The following is a 17466-nucleotide window of genomic DNA, read 5'->3' as shown; positions in this document are numbered from 1 at the left end:
CGCCCTGCCTGATAAAAGTGCAGCCTGCCCAGGAGTGGCACCGCACACACGGAGAACTGACACAGCAAGATGACGCAACAAAGAGACACAGGTTCCCAGTGCCACTGATAAGAATACCAGCGGTACACAGAAGAACACGCAGTGAATGGGCACAGAGAACAGACAACTGGGGGTGGGGAGAAGGGAGAGAAATAAATAAAAAATAAATCTTGGAAAAAAAAAAAGAAATCCTTAAGCCAAACTCACTCCATAGAAAAATACCCTCGTGGTTCAGTGTCCGGTCTCGTAACCGCTGCATGACAGGTACTCTGACTCCACGCAGTGTGCTTGCTACCAGCTAGACACGAATGGCATTGGAAGCAACTGGGTGCTGGGTATGAAGCCCCAAGACCACCTGCCCTGTCTCTGTCTACTGAGCAAGTGGGCAGGGGGGACGGGAGGGAGGCTACATGAGAACCGGTTTACTTACTGATATGGTCGATGGTTCCGGCACAGAACTTGCCATAGAACTTCTTGGCGCCGAGACCTCGCAGATCGTGGATGGTGAATGGCCAGAGGTGTAAGACATTGTTGCGGGAGAAGGCGTCTCGCTTCTCAATAACGACCACCTTGGCGCCCAGCAAGGACAGGTCGATGGCCGTGCGGAGGCCACAGGGGCCGGCTCCGATGATGAGACACTGAAACACACAGTCGCTCTCAGGGCCAAGGTGGAACCTCTCGAGAAGGCTCGCTCTTCTACCCAAGGTCGTCGTCTCACGACCTGCCTTCCCTAAGACCCCCAAACAGGGCTAGTCTCCCACTGCCCGCTCTGGGTCCCAGCAGAGCACTGTGCTGCCTTGAAAGAGGCGTGAGAGCTGTGGCCAGATGCTTGGCTGTGGGTGCTGGACGTAAACCCAGCACGTGACCCCCTGCGCAGCCTACGGCCAGGACCGCACACCTGCAATGTGTTTGCACGGGGCAGCACTTCAACAAATCACCTGCAGATCACATCTAACCCGTTATGGGTAGGGGAAGGAGCTCTGGAAGGGCTCTAAACCAAGGGGATTTGTGTCCAAGACGACCCAGGTTAGTAAATACGTATTCCCAGGCAATCTTAAAAGTTCTGGAAGGGGTCGACCATCCAAATGGTTCTCAGGAGGCAACTTCCCAGAGCCTAGTTTTTCTTTGCTGAAAAGAGTTCTACAATCATCACCTCTAGACTGAATGTGCAGAAAAGACCCTGCAGCTCCACTTTGCAGAGAAGTGCACAGGGGGAGAGTGAGGAGTGCTTAACTAGTCCCCTCGTGCAGGCCGGGCTCTGGGCTCTGAATTCCTTTTATTCCTAAATCCAGTATTCCCTCCTGAAAGACCTGCCTTCAGATTTCTTGAATTGTGTTGAGGAATATCAACCGAAATGCAAATCCACTGGAGGTGAGTCTCTGGGTATCCACAGAGGGTCAATTAAAGCTCATTAGAGAATAAAAGAAGCCAGGCAGACAAGGGCATGCCCCCTGGCTTCTTCCAAACTTCTCCAGAATGCTTTCTGAGTTAAGGAGGAAAGCACAAGTGCATCTTCCCTTCTCCACTTCCTCGCACCGACCCCTGCACAAGGAATACACATCTCGGATCGCCACCCAGAGCCACCTGTTTCGTGGAGACCCTAGGTCTCTCGATTGTGAAGAAAGCAACAGAAGTATGTCAGTTCACAAGGTACCTGCCTATGAATCCAAACAGGCCTTTGGAACATGGATGGGACGAGGCCAGAAGCCTGTGGCAAACCCCCAAGTTGGCAAAGAGTATTCTTTACCAGCTACTGAATCTGGAATGACGACGGTATAAAGAAGACACGCTGAGAACCACAAAGCCACGTTAGGGAAGGATGCTCACGGGATGTGGCTGCTGCTTAGCCAAGTAATCCACACCCCTAAGCGTGTGAGACTCAAAGCAGAGTCCCAGCAAAATAAAAAGTTCCTGTGCCATCTGACTTCAGGGTTGTTGCTTTAACAGCTGAAACCTTGAGAGCTGAATATGGGAACACACGAAACACGGAGTTTAGAATAAAGTCTGGCCACATGGGATGGGGAAATGAGCACAGGTGAGAGGTCCCCAGAGTTTACCAAGGGATGAGCTGGACCTCCCAGGCTGGGCTGTGGCTAGAACCTGCCTGGCCCCCACCTGGCCTACCTCCACTGAGCCTCCTCTCCGGCACCTGGTTACTTCCTCAGGTCAGGGAGCCGGGACTGGGCGGCGGAACCCTTACCTTGGTGTTCGTGCATGCTTTCCCCTTCTTGTAGTCTTTGTGGCTGCCCCGTTTGTCCAGCTTCGCCCAGAGGGCTTTGGCTTTCCAGTAGTTCAGCTCGGACTTGAGCTTGTGGTAGAAGGAGCGGTAGTCCCGGGGCTTCAGTTCCAGGTGGTCGCAGAGCTCCTGGAAGGCCTTGAGGGTCCCCTTGCAGGTGGTGGCCTGGACGAACCGGTCAAAGAGGACGTGAGCTTGGTTCGTCGTGTTGTTCTTACTCTCCTCCATGCTCCCGCACGCGCTGCTCTCCTTCACAGAGGGGGCAGTGGGCCGGCTGGTGGTCCGCCGGGCACTGTCACGTTAGCCTGACAATAAGAAAGGCAAGAAAAAAGAAATGGTCAGCGAATCCAAGGGGGCTTCTACAAACGATTTCCAGGAGACACACCTTTTCCAAAGTGGAGTTCCCTCTGTGCTGCATTCATTTGTTCAACAAATACATACTGCACACTTTCTTTACTGCAGGTGCTACTAGACCTTGGGGAAGGCCGTTTTTGCCTTCGAGCAGTGAGTGACACAGACGCATGAAAAGACGGTTACAGCGTAAGTGTCCCCAAGGAACCTGGGAACATCGAGGAAGAGAGTCCGAATCACGGGGCTGGGGGGCCAGGTCCTCACTGGAGATGAATCTACAGGAAGTGGCAGCTGAGTCCTTCAGGGTAAAGACACACTAGCCGGGCAGGAAGAGGTGTGGGACGTGGGAAAGGAAGAGGAGGCGGCCTGTGCATGACTCCGACAGGACAGGAGAGAGTGGAGAAGGGCACCCAGGTTTCCAGCTGGGACCGCTGAGTAAAAGGTGACACGAGGCGAATGGAACACCCACTGTGAAGGCGGGGTGCCAGGCTCCTTCTCGGACCTGTTACCTCGAGGCGCCTCAGCGGGGGGATCGCGCGGCAGGAGGGCAGGACGGGAAGCTCAGGGAGTGGTCGGGGAAGCAGCCCTTCACTTGGGAGTCGTTAGCGGCCGGGTGGGAGCTGAAGCCCCGACAGCAGGGACATCATGCAAGGAAGAGTCCACAGGGAGGGAAGAGCTGTGGGCTCCGGGTGAGAGCTGGGAGGCACCCAAGTGGAAGAGACTAGCAAAGAGGGTGAGCCCCCTAAAAAGAGTATCAAGGACGAGGGGAGGGAGGTCTTAAGAGACATCCGAGGAGGAGAACATTGGGCAGCGCCGAGGCATACAGGGCCACGCGTGGACAGGGCAGGGTTAGGAGCTCTGCTGGCCGCTCCGCTGCGCCCGCCGCCGTATCGGGCAGTGGTGACGCGGATGTCTAACGCTTCCGCCCATCAACACTGCCCACGCCTACCACCCTGCGCTGCTGGGCGGCGGCTGTAAGGTGGGGGCAGCACGACATGCCCCTTTATCCGCCCCCTCCCTCGGGAATGCCCCATCATTTCTGTCCCATGTTCAGACTTCGCTGGGCCAGAAGTTGGCTGTGGGACCCTGGGGACGTCCATTTGCCTCCCCGGGCCTCGACTTGCTCCTCTGTACGACGGGGAGGTTAGCCCGATGGATTTTCTTCCAAGTCTAAAGCTCTCTGAGTCTAGAACATTCTCAGTCACAGTACTGATTTCCTGGTTCTAGCCAGAATGGGCCAGCACGGGAGTCACCAATTTACCACGACTGTGACAGACGCTCCTGGACTGGAACTCTGCTTTACAGAGGATTTACTGGCATGGGGTGGGCATCGTGGATCCGCTGTGTTTGGGGGGAGGGGCGCAGAAGCAAGAAGAGACCCACTATTTAATGAACCGACCGCGGGTGTTGGTCGCCACCGGGCCGTGGTGGCTTCACTTGTCTCAAGACACAGTCACCAGGCAATGGGATCCTTCCTTGTGATGAAGAAACAACCTTCTGCCTCTCTCTGTACCATACGACAATATTCTAAGGTCAAACAAAATCAACTGGACATGTGTCTGCGGTTTCACAAGAGAAAGTCACAAGTAAATACGAGGAACTGCCATTTCCCCCTCATGTTCTCATGCCCTCAGCCACCAGGCTCTTAGTGTGCTGTGGAGGCCAAGTCCTTTATTTTTTTTTAAATGCTCATGCACATTTTATTAATAAGAACTAACAGTGCCAAGTAAAACAATTAAAGTCTCTTTTTATTCCACAATATATTAAGGAAAAGCTCATCTGTGCTTCAGTAAAGACTATCGTTTTAGAACAGGCAGCTAACAGCAACTGTGCAGTTAACTGCTTTGTAAATAAATTTTAAGAGACCACTGCCTGTGCCGAAATTCCTTCTGCTTTTTCTCTTCTTCAATTTTTAAAGCAATTTTATTGAGATATATTCACATGCCATCTCAAGTATACCTTCAGGGCCTTTTGGCATAATCACAGAGTTGTGCATTCAGCACCACAATTAATTTTAGAGCATTCTCACTGCTCCAAAAATAAAAGCCCTCTTCCCCTTAGCAGTCACCTCTTAATCCCTCTATCCTTCGCCAGTTGTACATAACTGCTAATCTAATTCTGCCTCTGTAGATTTATCTATATTTACATTTTATCTAGTACTTTGTGTTTGGTTTCTTTCACTCAGCATAATTTTTAAAAATTTTACGAGTGATGGAAAAATATGTTACTCTTCGCTACCGCCCACTGTTTGCTTTAGGTGTGTTTTTTGCCCACATACGACCCTGCTATTAACATCTTATACTATTAACATACCATTGTTCTCCTTCATGGAAGCACACTCTTCTACTTGTACTACTGATCACACTCATGCACAACAGGTTCACTATGCTATGCACAAGACGATAACCCTCGACCTGAAACACGCTGCCTCAGCTTCTCAGCCCCAGCACCTACTCTGCCAAGCACCACAGCTTGTCCCGATGTCCATGTGGCCAAGAGTCTAGTGAGAAATGGAATTAACTAGAACTGACCTTCAGTGTCCCCTAAATAAAGGCCTATTCGTGGTGAGGCAGCCGGCGGAATATTTCTAAGTGCCTAAAAAGAGCCCATTTTTTCCTCGCAAGCACTCAGCTTAGCTATGGCAGAAAGCTGAAAGATGGCTCGTGGGGGTAGGAAGACAGAAGAGAGGGGGCAATGGGACAAGAAGCATTAGAAACCAAGAGCTTGGTTTGCTACCTCGGGGGCCCTCGTGCCTGGTGCCTTCTCTGCGGGGCACCTGCAGCTTTCCCTGCACCTGGACGAGCAGGTAGCCCTGACCCCACCTGTTCACCATTGACCAGGGTCACGATGCCTGGAAAGCTCGGAACACACCTGGGCGGCTTCTCCTGTGCCAGGAGAGAAAAATGACTTTTCTTTGTTCCTAACCAGCAGTCCCTGTCTGCTCTCGTGCCAGGGCGTTCAGGCTGAAAGGTCCCGTGGCAGGTATTTCAGCGGGCCGCCTGGTACTCACACCTTCTTCAGAGCTAGTTTCGGGGTTTGTTTCTGGAGAAGCATTCTGCCAGTGGGCTAACATCCCCTAGGCTGGTTGCAGCCTCCTCTGTTGGAAATAAATATTCACTTCCAAAGAGCGGCCAGCTACCACAGAGAATCTCCAAATCGCACCCCACCACACGCAGGCACCTTCCTTCACCATGGTCCCCAGTCCTCCTGTTGGGGTAAAACACTTCCAGAGCACGGGCTTCAGCCATGGCTCCAGGTCAGCTGCAGAGTGCAGGTTTCTGAGCAGCAGGTGAATATTAAGTGCCCAGCCTAAGGGATTTCAACCTGCAGGTCACTAATGACAACAGATAAAGAGTGGTAGGTCGGGTCCTGGGACGATGTGACAAGGCACCCGGCGTCAGACGACACCGGCCCGGCTCCCTGGGGCTGCCTCACTTTTCCTGCTTTGCAAGCCAAATAACCGCGGTGGGAAGACGCTCCAGCATTTCTCCGCGGCGGGCAGCCCTGTGGGGCCAGGACTGCCACTCAATCAGCAAGGGACTCGGAGCAGCCAGGGAGCCCCGCACAGGGGCTGTTCCCGGCACTGCCCCCGGCTCATCAACTGCACGTTACCCTCGTCCCCAAAGGTCAGGGCAGATCCTGCTCCTCCGCCTCTCCTGGACCACCCCTGGGCACCGTCCGACCCAGCATCCGGAGAAGCTGGCGGTCATAATCGCAGGAACCCGGAGACCGGGAAACCTGGCCGGAAGGTGCCGGAATTGCTGGGGACTGCGGAGCGGAGGTGTGGAAGGAGGGCAAGGGAAGCCAGGAAGGAGCCTGAAGAGGAAAAAGGAAGAGAAGGTGGTGCCCGGCTGCGGGGGCCCTGCGCGGATCCTGCCTGCTGAAGGTCCGAGGCAGGTTCCGTCCTGGGGTGGCTGGCGGCTGACTCAGAAGCCCTGCACATTCCTTGGCCGTGGAGGAAAGCGCTGGAGCGTCAGCCGTGAAGTACATGCAGGGACAGAGCTTAGGTTTCTGTTTACAACAATAGTAAAAGGTTGCCTGACTCACGGCCAGTTCTGAGAACACTCAATCTCTAGCTCTTGGAATAGGCTGTTTGGGGAGCAGGGGAGAAATTATCTTTGAAAGTAGGAGGAAGAGAGAAAACCAAAACCACGAAACAGAATCGTACTTCAAGAGCGTGGAACCAGAGCCGAGTTTAGTTCATTTTCTTCCTTGCCACCATGCCATTAACAGGCCAGCAGGTGTGCAGACCTTTGAATCATGGATAAGAGTCTACGAAATGCTCCTTTCCTGCCCCATTCAATTGGGGGCGAAGGGAGGGGGGGGCTTCATCTAAAGAGAACTTGGAAGTGGGTCTGCAGGAAGGCGTGTTTCAGGAAGAAACTCAGATGCAAAAAAATACTTCAGATTATTAAGAGTGCCTTGTGGTTTGTCTTTAAAAAAGGGGCAAAAAGCGCCGAAACGCCTTTCAGTCTGTCTGTAATGTGGGCTAAAAACTGGGGTCACTCTCATCTGAGGATGGGGCCACTGAGGCCCCCGGCGTTGCAGGCAGTGAGCCGACTGCTCACGACAGCTCCTGGTCCCGCTGGCGCTGCTTCCCGCTCCTGTACCAAGAGCGCCTGGCCCCCCCTCCCCCCAGGGCCCTTAGGTCAGGCAGGTTCCTGGTCCCTAGGAAGCAGGCTCAGGACACAATGAGGAAAGCGGCCTTGCTCGTGGGGTCTGCTTTCTGCACTCTTAGCAAGAAGGGGAGGGAAGATGAACCCCGCCCCCAGGGCCGGCTCAGTGTTCACCTCGAGGACCAGCTCCTCACGTGCACCTGCCCTTCCGCAAGGACACTAAGTGCCTGTCTCTGTTGCACACCAGCTTCCTCCGCAGGGGCCAGGTCATGGTAGCTACAGCCTGACCCGCGGGAGACACGTACTCGGTGGCCTGGCCGGTGGCTGGGGACGACGGAGGAGAAACGCACAGGCATTCCCAAGAAGCAGCTCTCCGGCCCTAGACCAGTAGTGAGAACCTAAGCAGAGAGGGAATCCTCACTGCAGTCCGGGAAGGGGCGCTTCTCCTTGCCTGCCTCTGCCTATCAGGGTTGAAACCTCCAAGTCTGTGATGCTTTCAGAGAGCCCGTGAAATGGTCTGAGAGACCCCGGGATGGCCTGGCTTCTGTGTTACATCTCCTCTAACTTTTTATTCCTGCTTTCTCTGCTGACAGCTATTTCTTCAAGAAAACCTAGCTTCGAACACCTTCACAATCCAGAAACGAGGTGAGTGAGGAATGAACTGACCTTTGCTCTTCAGTTCTGCTGCCCTAAATAAACATTGAAGTGCCTGAGTCAGAACCAAACACCCAATAAATGAAATCACCAGTGCTGAAGCTAATGCCTGCCCCCAAGTAACCCAGAAACAAAGATTCAAATAGAACAATGCCTGAGCCCTGGTGCACTCCTCACCTGTAAAATGTTCAGCAGTGCCAGGGCCAGAGCAGGGTTCAATAACCCGCAGTTTATTATTATCTAGGAGCTGATAATTAAGTCCCAGCAAAAAAAAAAAGGTTTTATACTCAAGCCAAATAAATGACTACTCTCTGTAAGAGAATGATAGAGCTCAGAGAGTTTTAAAAGGAGAGTAGGGAAACGGACTTTGGCCCAGTGGTTAGGGCGTCCGTCTACCATATGGGAGGTCCGCGGTTCAAACCCCGGGCCTCCTCGACCCGTGTGGAGCTGGCCATGCGCAGTGCTGATGCGCGCAAGAAGTGCCGTGCCACGCAAGGGTGTCCCCGCGTGGGGGAGCCCCACGCGCAAGGAGTGCGCCCGTGAGGAAAGCCGCCCAGCGTGAAAAGAAAGTGCAGCCTGCCCAGGAATGGCGCCGCCCACACTTCCCATGCCGTCTGATGACAACAGAAGCGGACAAAGAAACAAAAGCAGACAAAGAAACAAGACGCGACAAATAGACACCAAGAACAGATAACCAGGGGAGGGGGGGAAATTAAATAAATAAATAAATCTTTAAAAAAAATAAAAAATAAAAAATAAAAGGAGAGTAAACTATTTCAAAGCTTTCTTTGCTTGCTCATCACTGTTTCCTCTCTCCATTCCACCTGCTTCAGAAGTTATGATAAGGGCAGTGGGTGGGAGAGGCTACAGAAAAGACACTGGGGGCCTCAGTGGCCCCATAGTGACCCCAGTTTTTAGCCTGTGTTGCAGAAAGACTGATCAAGAACTTGGCATTTTGGCACTTTTGGCCCTCGTTTCTAAGGCAAACCACAAGGCACTCTTGATAATCCAAAGCATTTTTTGCATGTGAGTTTCTTCCTGAATACACCTTCCTGCAGACCTACTCCCAAGTTCTCCTTAGACTTTCCTCCAGAAGGAGAAAAGCAGCAGGGGCCACGTCCACCGTATCACACAGGGGGCTCCGTTCTCTCTCCTTTGCAGCTGTCCCCTCGGAATGGTCCTGAGAAACTGAAAGCTCATCAGAAGGCCGCGAGCAGGAACTGCAGAGGTACAAGACAGACACAGTCTGCTCTGAAGAGAGCCGCCCAGCTACCACCAAGAGGCAGTCTCAAGTATATTTAGCAAGGACACACAATGCACGATTCTTCCTCTCACAATTTATCACTGCATCTGCTCCTTAGAAAGGGAGCCCTTTCGTACATGGAAGGAAGGGCGGTCTGGTTTCACAGTCTTGCCTTCCATTGGCTGCTGAAATACTAAGCAACAGAAATAGTACTAGCACCTTACTTATCAGTGCCTCTGGCACCCCAGCCATCAACAACACCCTGGAGGAGTCAATCACAAAGCATTTTCTAATCCCCTGGGTACAGAGCCAAGTTACAAAGGAACCCAAGACCAAGCGCGCCTCGCTCATCTGACAGCTACGATCCTAGCACCCAGGGGCAATGAAAGGGCCACTGGAATATTCTCGCATCCATGTCAAATAAGGTACTGTGTTAATAATAGAGAGGGGTATGGAAAAACTATACCAAATGTACGCTACAGACCAGCCCGGTGAATCATAACCTGTAACAAATGTTCCACAACGAGGAACAATGTGGTGGTGGAGGGGTGATGTATGGGAATTCTGCACAGTGTGCATGATTGTTTCTGCAGGTTCACAACTTCTCTAAAAAGAATTTAAAAAAAACAAACAAAAACAAAAGCAGTGTAGTTACTGGAACCAGGACAGACATATAGGCCAATGGAACCAAATTGCAGGTTCAGAAATAAACCCTCACATCCATGGCCAATCAATTTTTGACCAGGGTGTCAAGTCCAGTCAATGGGGAAAGAATAATCTCTCCAACAAATAATGCTGGGAAAACTGACTTCCATACAGAAAAGAATGAAGGTTGGCCCGTACCTAACATCATGTTCAAAAATTAACTCAAAATGGATCAAAGACCTAAATGTAAGAACTAGAACTATAAAACCCCTAGAGAAAACATAAGGAAGCATCTCCAGGACCTAGTGTCAGACAATGGTTTCCTAGACTTTACACCAAAAGCATAAGGAATAATTTTTAAAAAATCAATAAATGAAATTTCATCAAAATTAATAACTCCTGGTCATCAAGAGGGGGGAGGGAAGCTGCCTTTCTCCACAAAGGACAGAGATCGTCTGAGACCACTTACATGAACTATCTAGAATAAGCAAATTTATAGAAGACAGAAAACAGATTAGAGCTTATGGGGGAGATGGGGAGTTTGCCTAATGGGTTGAGTTTCTGTTTGCAGTGATGAAAAAGTTTTGGTAATGGATGGTGGTGAGGAAGGTACAACATTGTAGATTGTAGATTAACATCACTGACACTTAAAAACGTTTAAAACAATAATTTTATACTATACATGTTACTACAATGAAGTTTTTTTAAAAATCAGTCCTTTCCACAGGGCCGACCTCCTTGCTTGCGAGGTTCTCCATGCAGCCAGCTACACTGGCGTCAACTCAGGAAACTGTCCGGCAGGCAGGCTGCAAGGGGCGGCTTCCAGGGCTGCTGTGGAACAGGGGCTCGGAGCACACCCAGGTTCCTGCAGCCCAGGGGGCTGGTAAAGGGGAGTCATAAAAATGATTGTAGGGAAGCAAACGTGGCTCAAGCAACTGGACCCTTGTCTACCATAGAGGAGGTCCAGGGTTCGATACCCAGGGTCTCCTGGTGAGGGCAAGCTGGCTCATGTGATGAGCTGGCCCACGCGGAGTGCTGGCCCACACGGAGAGCTGGTGCAGCAAGATGACACAACACAGAGACACAGAGAAGAGATAATAAGAGACCAGCAGAGCAGGGAGATGAGGTGGTGCAAAAGAATGATCGCCTCTCTCCCACTCCACAAGGTCCCAGGATTGGTTCCCGGAGCTGCCTAATGAGAATACAAGCAGACACAGAAGAACGCACAGCAAATGGACACAGAGAGAGCAGACAATGGAGGGAAGGGGGAGAAATAAATAAATAAATCTTTATTAAAAAAAAAAAAAAGATTGTAGAGCTGTCAGGAAACCCAATACCCAGAAAGGGACTCTGTAACCTCTGAATTACCTCCCTCTCCCAAGGGCAGAACCTGCAGCCGAGGGTTTACAATGCTTGCCCAGTACACACAAACTGGCAAGAGATTAACCTGGAAGGGAATTTGGGGGTCCTCAGTTGTCTTAATTGCCTACACCAACTGCCCCAGAACCACAGAATCCAGGGTGGGCAAGTCCCCTGCCCAACCAGCCACCCTACATGTGCCCTTTCTAGAAACCGTCTGAGAAACGCCAATAACTCCAGTGACTGGGGACTCTCTCTTTCAATCTTTGAGCAGCTTGAAATGCTAACTTCCCAAGGTCACAATTTCTACATGGAAGATCCAAATCAAAGATACGGGGAGTTTTACACCTGATGGTCCAAAATGTTCCTCCTGGAGGTAGTCAGGACAAAATCAGTTCCTCTTTCACAGGACAGCCTCCAAATATGTGTGATCTGGGCATGCGCCGCAGTTCCTTCAACCACTCTCTTCTGAGCTGGTTTTGTGTTTCTTCCACCAGCTCCTGCCATTAGTCTATGCCCACATGGCTCACCTGCCCGCGTGCCGGCCTGAAGCATCCTCTCCTCGTGCCTCAGGACCCGTCCCCTCTCTTACTCAACTGCTCCAGCTCCCACAGCGGTCCCCTCTCCTGCTTCCGTCCCTTGCCACCCAAACAGAACTATTCCCTCAACGGAGACCGCCCACCTTCAAAGACCCTGCCCTGACCCCACGATCCCCTCTAACGTACTCGACACCCCTTTTCAGCAAAACTCACCGAAAGATCTGCCTGTGTTCTCACTGCCCCGACCCGGCCCCGATTAGGCTCCACCTCACCAGTCGTGGACCTGTCTCATCCAGGTCAGCGTGATTTCCACAGTCACATCCAACGGACAGGTCCCAGCCTACGGCTCCAGCTCCCTTGACTCCAGGTCCCACTTCCTCCTCCTCTTACCTCCCCAGCAAGTCCCCGGGTCCACTGGGGCTCCTTGCATATCCCCAACCTCTATGCTGAAAGGCCCTGGTAACACTCTTTGAGTTTATTTTCAATCTATATTCACTCCCTGTATCAGTGGCTTTTAGACATTTCTAACTGTGACCCACAGTAAAAATATATATATTTTATATGGTGACCTAGTATACAGTTATCTATTTATGTAAGTTTCCACACAAAACTTCCTGACTACAGAGATTTTCTGATGTTTTCTATTCTTTCGTTAAAAAAAAAAAAAGGCAGGTCCCCACTATGCTGATTTTATGACCCACTAATGGGATACAACCCACTATGAAAAAAACCCACCCTAGATGAATCCTCCGGTCTCTTGAACTTGACCCAATTGTCTAGTCGATATTTCTACTTGAGTATCTGACAGGCCTCTCCAACTTAACATACACAGACCTGAACTCGACTGCCACCCCAACCTGGGGCCTCCCTAGTATTCTGTTATCTCAGCAAATAGCACCACCATCCACACAACTGCTCGATCCAAAAACCTTGGAACTCTCCTCCTCTCTGCCACATTCCATAGTTGATTCTTCAGTAAACTCTCTTCCATCTTGTCCTCTGTCACCCTCATCTAAGCCACCATCATCTCTCATCAGGATGGCTGCAGTAAGCTCCCTCACCTGGGCACCCATGGTAGGCTCCCCTCACCTGGGTGCCCGCCGTAAGCTCCCAGATCCGATCCCAAGTCCTACCTGCAGAACATTTCCCACGGAGCAGCCAGAGCACCCAGCATCAGGCCACGCCTCGGCTCAAGCCCTCCAGCAGGGCCTGGCTCCAGCCAGGTGGGCCTCTTTACTGCTTAAGCACCCCAGCTGGCTGCCCCCCAGGTCTCTGCCTGAAGGCGCGTCATCCTGGGCTGCCCCCTCACCCTCATCAGGTCTTCCCTCACACACCACCCTAGAGGGACGCCTTTCCGACCAGCTGTGGGAAAGACCACCCACCCCCATCACCTAGAGCCCCTAACCCTGCTTTATTTTCCCTCTGGCATGTTTCTCCACCTGACATGGTATAGGTGCATTATCTGCTTGTTGTCTCTCTGCCCCCAGGAGAATGAAAGCCCCAACTAAAAGATTAAAAAGCCTGGTGGAGTGTGCCCCAAGCCGCTGACACATACCAAATCTTTTCATAACAACCTGTCACTTCTAAAACATGTCTCCCTCACCCCCTCATCCCATATCTATCTACGTATTTCCGTGCTTTCTTTTCAGGATGCTTTGGGGTCCTTACGACTCTCTTCACAATTCCACCTTGTTTGACTTGGTCGTGGCTTCCATCTCAGCCAGCATAAAGGCAAATATTTTACAAGGGCCCTTTAACACTACTTCACAAACTTTCTAACCTCAGGACCCCTTTACATTCTTAAAAATTACTGAAGGTCCAAAGAGCTGTTAATACACTGTATTTAAATTTACAACTGAGAAAAATACTTGAATATATTGATGAATGCATTTAAAAATAACAACCCATGACGTATTAGCATAACCAACATGTTTTCATGAAAAATAACAGTATTTTCCAAAATGCAAATTTAGTGAGAAGAGTGACAGCGCTTTAGTTTTGCAAATGTCTTTAATGTCTGGATTCTCATCTCTGCTTCTGCGCTCGATCTGTTGCAATATCACAGATGTGCGTGTGTGGGCACGTGCACAGGTGTGTAAATGTCACACATCACATCGCTTCCAGAAAGCACCACAGGCTCAGGAGAACAAGAGGAGAAAAGGGAAGTAGCATGCTAGGGTTATTAGGAACATAGTTTTAACCTGGAGGATACCTTGTAAAGCGCCGGGGTCCCCCACGGAGATATGCACCCACCCCTCACTCGCTCCTGCCCCCGTCCCTCCCCTCCAGCTCCTCATACACACACTCTCACCTCAGCCTCTGCCTGTTTCCCTCCATCTGCAACACTCTCCCTCCAGGGTAGATCATGCACTGATTCAAAATTACTTTTGGGAGTCTCACGTGCCAAGCACTTCTCTAGGCTCTAGGAAGATACGAACACCCCGGCCTCCAAGGAATGTGCTTTCGAAGGAGGCCGGCCTGCGCATGGCTTCCTCTCCTGCCGCCCTCACGTCTTTACTTGAATGCCACCGTCTCCGTGGGGCCTTTCCTGATCCCATACTGCTTCACCCTTTCCCTGGTCACAACTCCCACATCCCACGATGTCCCTTGTCTGTTTATCGTGGGTCTCCCTTTCCCGATTGCCCTCGGATGTCAGCTTCAAGAGGGCAAAGCGGCTTGGCATTTTACTCGATGCTGTATCCGTGGCGTCGACAGCAGCTCCTGGCCCGGAGCAGGGGCCCGAGAACTACCTGCTCGCTGGACAGTGAATGAACTGCTCCAGGATGCCCAGACGTCTGGGGGTCCGGGTTCTGTTAGGATGCGAGAAGGACACCCCATCAAGTGAAAATGAATGGAGCCCCTTCAGCAAGTGCCACCAGGTTCTGCTGAGAGGACCAGGAATCCTCCGAGGGGACTGTGGGTGGCGTCTGCCCGAGGGGGAAGAGCTCCTCTGGTCAGCTGCCCTATCTCCAGGCCCACTCGCCTCCTTGGACCTGGGGGAAGGGGAGCTTCCTGGTTCCCCCACCCCCACCCCCATTTCTGCCAGCAGGAGAGAGCTCAGGACAGGAGCCAAGACCTGGAGGCAGCTTTGTTTCCAGTGGGCAAATCGCCTCAGAGAAACTGTCCTCTATCAAGAGAAAGTGGCTTCTAGAAGAGAATTGCAGCATATCGTGAAATGCTCTGTTTTTTGTGATGTTTGTATCTTAAAAAAAAATACAATTTACAAATACGATGGGGGTGGAAGGGTGGGGAGTTGGGTTATATGGAAACGGGTTTCTGTTTTTGTTTTTTTTTATCTCTCTCCCCTCCACAGCTGTCTGCTTTCTGTGTCCCTTTGGTGTGTGTTCTTCTGTGTTCGCTTGTATTCTTCTCAGCTGCACCAGGAATCTGCGTCTCTTTTTGTTGCATTATCTTGTTGTGTCAGCTCTCCGTGAGTGTGGCGCCATTCCTGGGCAGGCTGCACTTTCTTTCCCGTTGGGTGGCTCTCCTTATGGGGCGCACTCCTTGTGCGTGGGGCTCCCCTACGCGGGGACACCCCTGCGTGGCAGGGCACTCCTTGTGCGCATCAGCACTGCGCATGGGCCAGATGCACACGGGTCAAGTAGGTCTGGGGTTTGAACTGCGGACCTCCCATGTGGTAGGCGGACACCCTATCCATTGGGTCAAGTCCGCTTCCCTCTTGTTTTTCTTTTTTTTTAAAAAAGATTTATTTTTATTTATTTAATTCCCCTCCCCTCCCCCGGTTGTCTGTTTTCTGTGTCTTTTTGCTGCATCTTGTTTCTTTGTCCGCTTCTGTTGTCATCAGCGGCACGGGAAGTGTGGGTGGCCATTCCTGGGCAGGCTGCACTTTCTCTCACGCTGGGCGGCTCTCCTTATGGGTGCACTCCTTGTGTGTGGGGCTCCCCTACGCGGGGGACACCCCTGCGTGGCACGGCACTCCTTGCGTGCATCAGCACTGCGCATGGGCCAGCTCCACACGGGTCAAGGAGGCCCGGGGTTTGAACCGCGGACCTCCCATGTGGTAGACAGACACCCTAACCACTGGGCCAAAGTCCGTTTCCCTTGTTTTTCTAATATAATGTTCTGTGTGATCTATTAACTTTAATTTTTAAAAATGTGTTGAGAAAAAAAGAAAAAGAAAAAAAAAAGAAATGCTCTACAACAGCCCCTAGCCCACTTCCCCAGAGTGACGGCGAAGGGCTGTCATAGTTCTGATTCCCGGCTGCGTGTGTGTTCTTCTAAATCTGCATCAGAGAACCACAAAGCTGTCATAATCCCGGGTGTCGGAGAAGGCAAGCACTTTGTCATTCCGAGGCAGGATGACAAAAGGGGGTGCAGGGCAAATGTGCATTTCGCCATTCGCCAGCTTCTGCCGAGGGGCCCAGAGACGGGGTGGAGCGCAGCAGAGGCAGAGAGAGGGGGCTGCGCGGGGGAAGCCCCCACTTCAGGGGTGGCATGGGGGTGGGACAAGAGCACCTCTGTGGCACTGCTGGGGAGACGGTCCTGGCAACTGAGGGACGCGCTGTCCAGCCTAATCCTCCCGGACGGGGCTCTCCCCTCAGGACCCCACCCCACCCGGCCTCGCCCCTGTCCTCTGCGCCCAGCATGTGGGCTTCCCCCTGCCTCAGGGGGACCCGGCCAGGCAGAGGCTTCACCGCCCACCCCGTTCCCCTCCTGGATCTGGCTCTGTCCTCACTGCCAGCCTCCTTTCCCCTCAACCCACCAGCACGCTCGGTCTCTCCCATCTTTCGGGAGCGTGAACGACAAGCCCCGACGCTGTGCCCCCGTCAAGCCCTGGCCTCTCCCCCGGCGCCTTCACAGCTGAGCTTCCTGGAAGAGCCGCCTCGCGCCCCAGTCCCCGCCAGCCGTCCCTCCACTCCGCCGTCTGGCCTCCGTCTCCCTCGCTCCACTGAGGCCCGCACGGGCTTTCCAACGGACACACTTCAATCCCCGGTGGACTGGCTCCCGCTGGGGCTCCTCCAAGCAGCTCGCCCTCCCTTGGCTCCGTGCAGGGGCCTCCTGCTGCCCCCAACTCCAATTCTCGTTTCAGCCTCGGTTTTTCCAGATGGCTCCAGTTTCCTTTATCGGCCCCTCTCTTTCATAAACCTGGATGACCCCAAGGTCTTTATTTTTTCAGACCTCATCCCTGAGACCTAAATGCTTCTAAACATCTTCACCGAAACATCCCACAGGGATCTCAAACTGAACATGTCTTCTCTCCCCACCCACCCATTAGCCTCCATGGCCAAAGGCCACCAACCATCTGAAGCCAGCTAGCGAAACAGGGAATCGACAGATGGATCTGGAACCTGGCAAGAAGTCCCCGAGGACATCAATAACCCCCACTCCCCAGTTATACCACTCGGAAGAAGACTCCTCTGGAAGCCAGGAGAAGCCCTGGCTATTCCCTGAGGACTTTGTCATTGGGCCCTCATGGGGACTTGACGTGGGTGATCAGTCAAAACAGCAAACAGCTAGAACCCCTCCCTGCCACTAGCAAAGGGGTGGAATAATTAACAGCTCAAAAAGCCAGGCAGGGGCCTGAACCAGCGCTCTCGTGCTCTCTCGCCTGTGGACCCCTGCCCTGTCCTCTGCACACCACTCTCGCCATTTTTCCTCTGCCGTGTGGCCACGCAAGTAAAACTTGGGCATTTATAACCTATAATGGGGAATTGTAGTCTACAAATCAGCCTTCTTCATCACTTTTCAGCCCCTTCCTCTTCATCTGGGACCCAGGATCTGTAATTTTCTCCCATTTCTCATGCCTTCCTATCTGAATAAATT

General features: G+C 52.1%; 1 protein-coding gene across 5 annotated transcripts in view; it reads right to left on the bottom strand.

Annotated features, from left to right (window-relative positions):
• The window catches only part of MICAL3 (microtubule associated monooxygenase, calponin and LIM domain containing 3), a 204097-nt gene that overhangs the window by 114037 nt on the left and 72594 nt on the right, over positions 1-17466 (bottom strand). For all 5 annotated transcript variants that reach the window (XM_071210096.1, XM_058282477.2, XM_071210094.1 and 2 more), the window contains exons 2-3: positions 2240-2580; positions 470-677 (exon numbers count right to left, since the gene is read on the bottom strand). In XM_071210096.1, the coding sequence (XP_071066197.1) occupies positions 470-677; positions 2240-2503 (472 nt within the window). In that variant the 5' untranslated portion in view covers positions 2504-2580. The remainder of the gene's footprint in view (positions 1-469; positions 678-2239; positions 2581-17466) is intronic.

This window comes from Dasypus novemcinctus, chromosome 20 (genome assembly GCF_030445035.2).
Source record: "Dasypus novemcinctus isolate mDasNov1 chromosome 20, mDasNov1.1.hap2, whole genome shotgun sequence".
Lineage (NCBI taxonomy): Eukaryota > Metazoa > Chordata > Mammalia > Cingulata > Dasypodidae > Dasypus > Dasypus novemcinctus.
The sequence above is the reverse complement of the archived record's forward strand: the minus strand, read 5'-3'. Positions and strand labels throughout refer to the sequence as shown.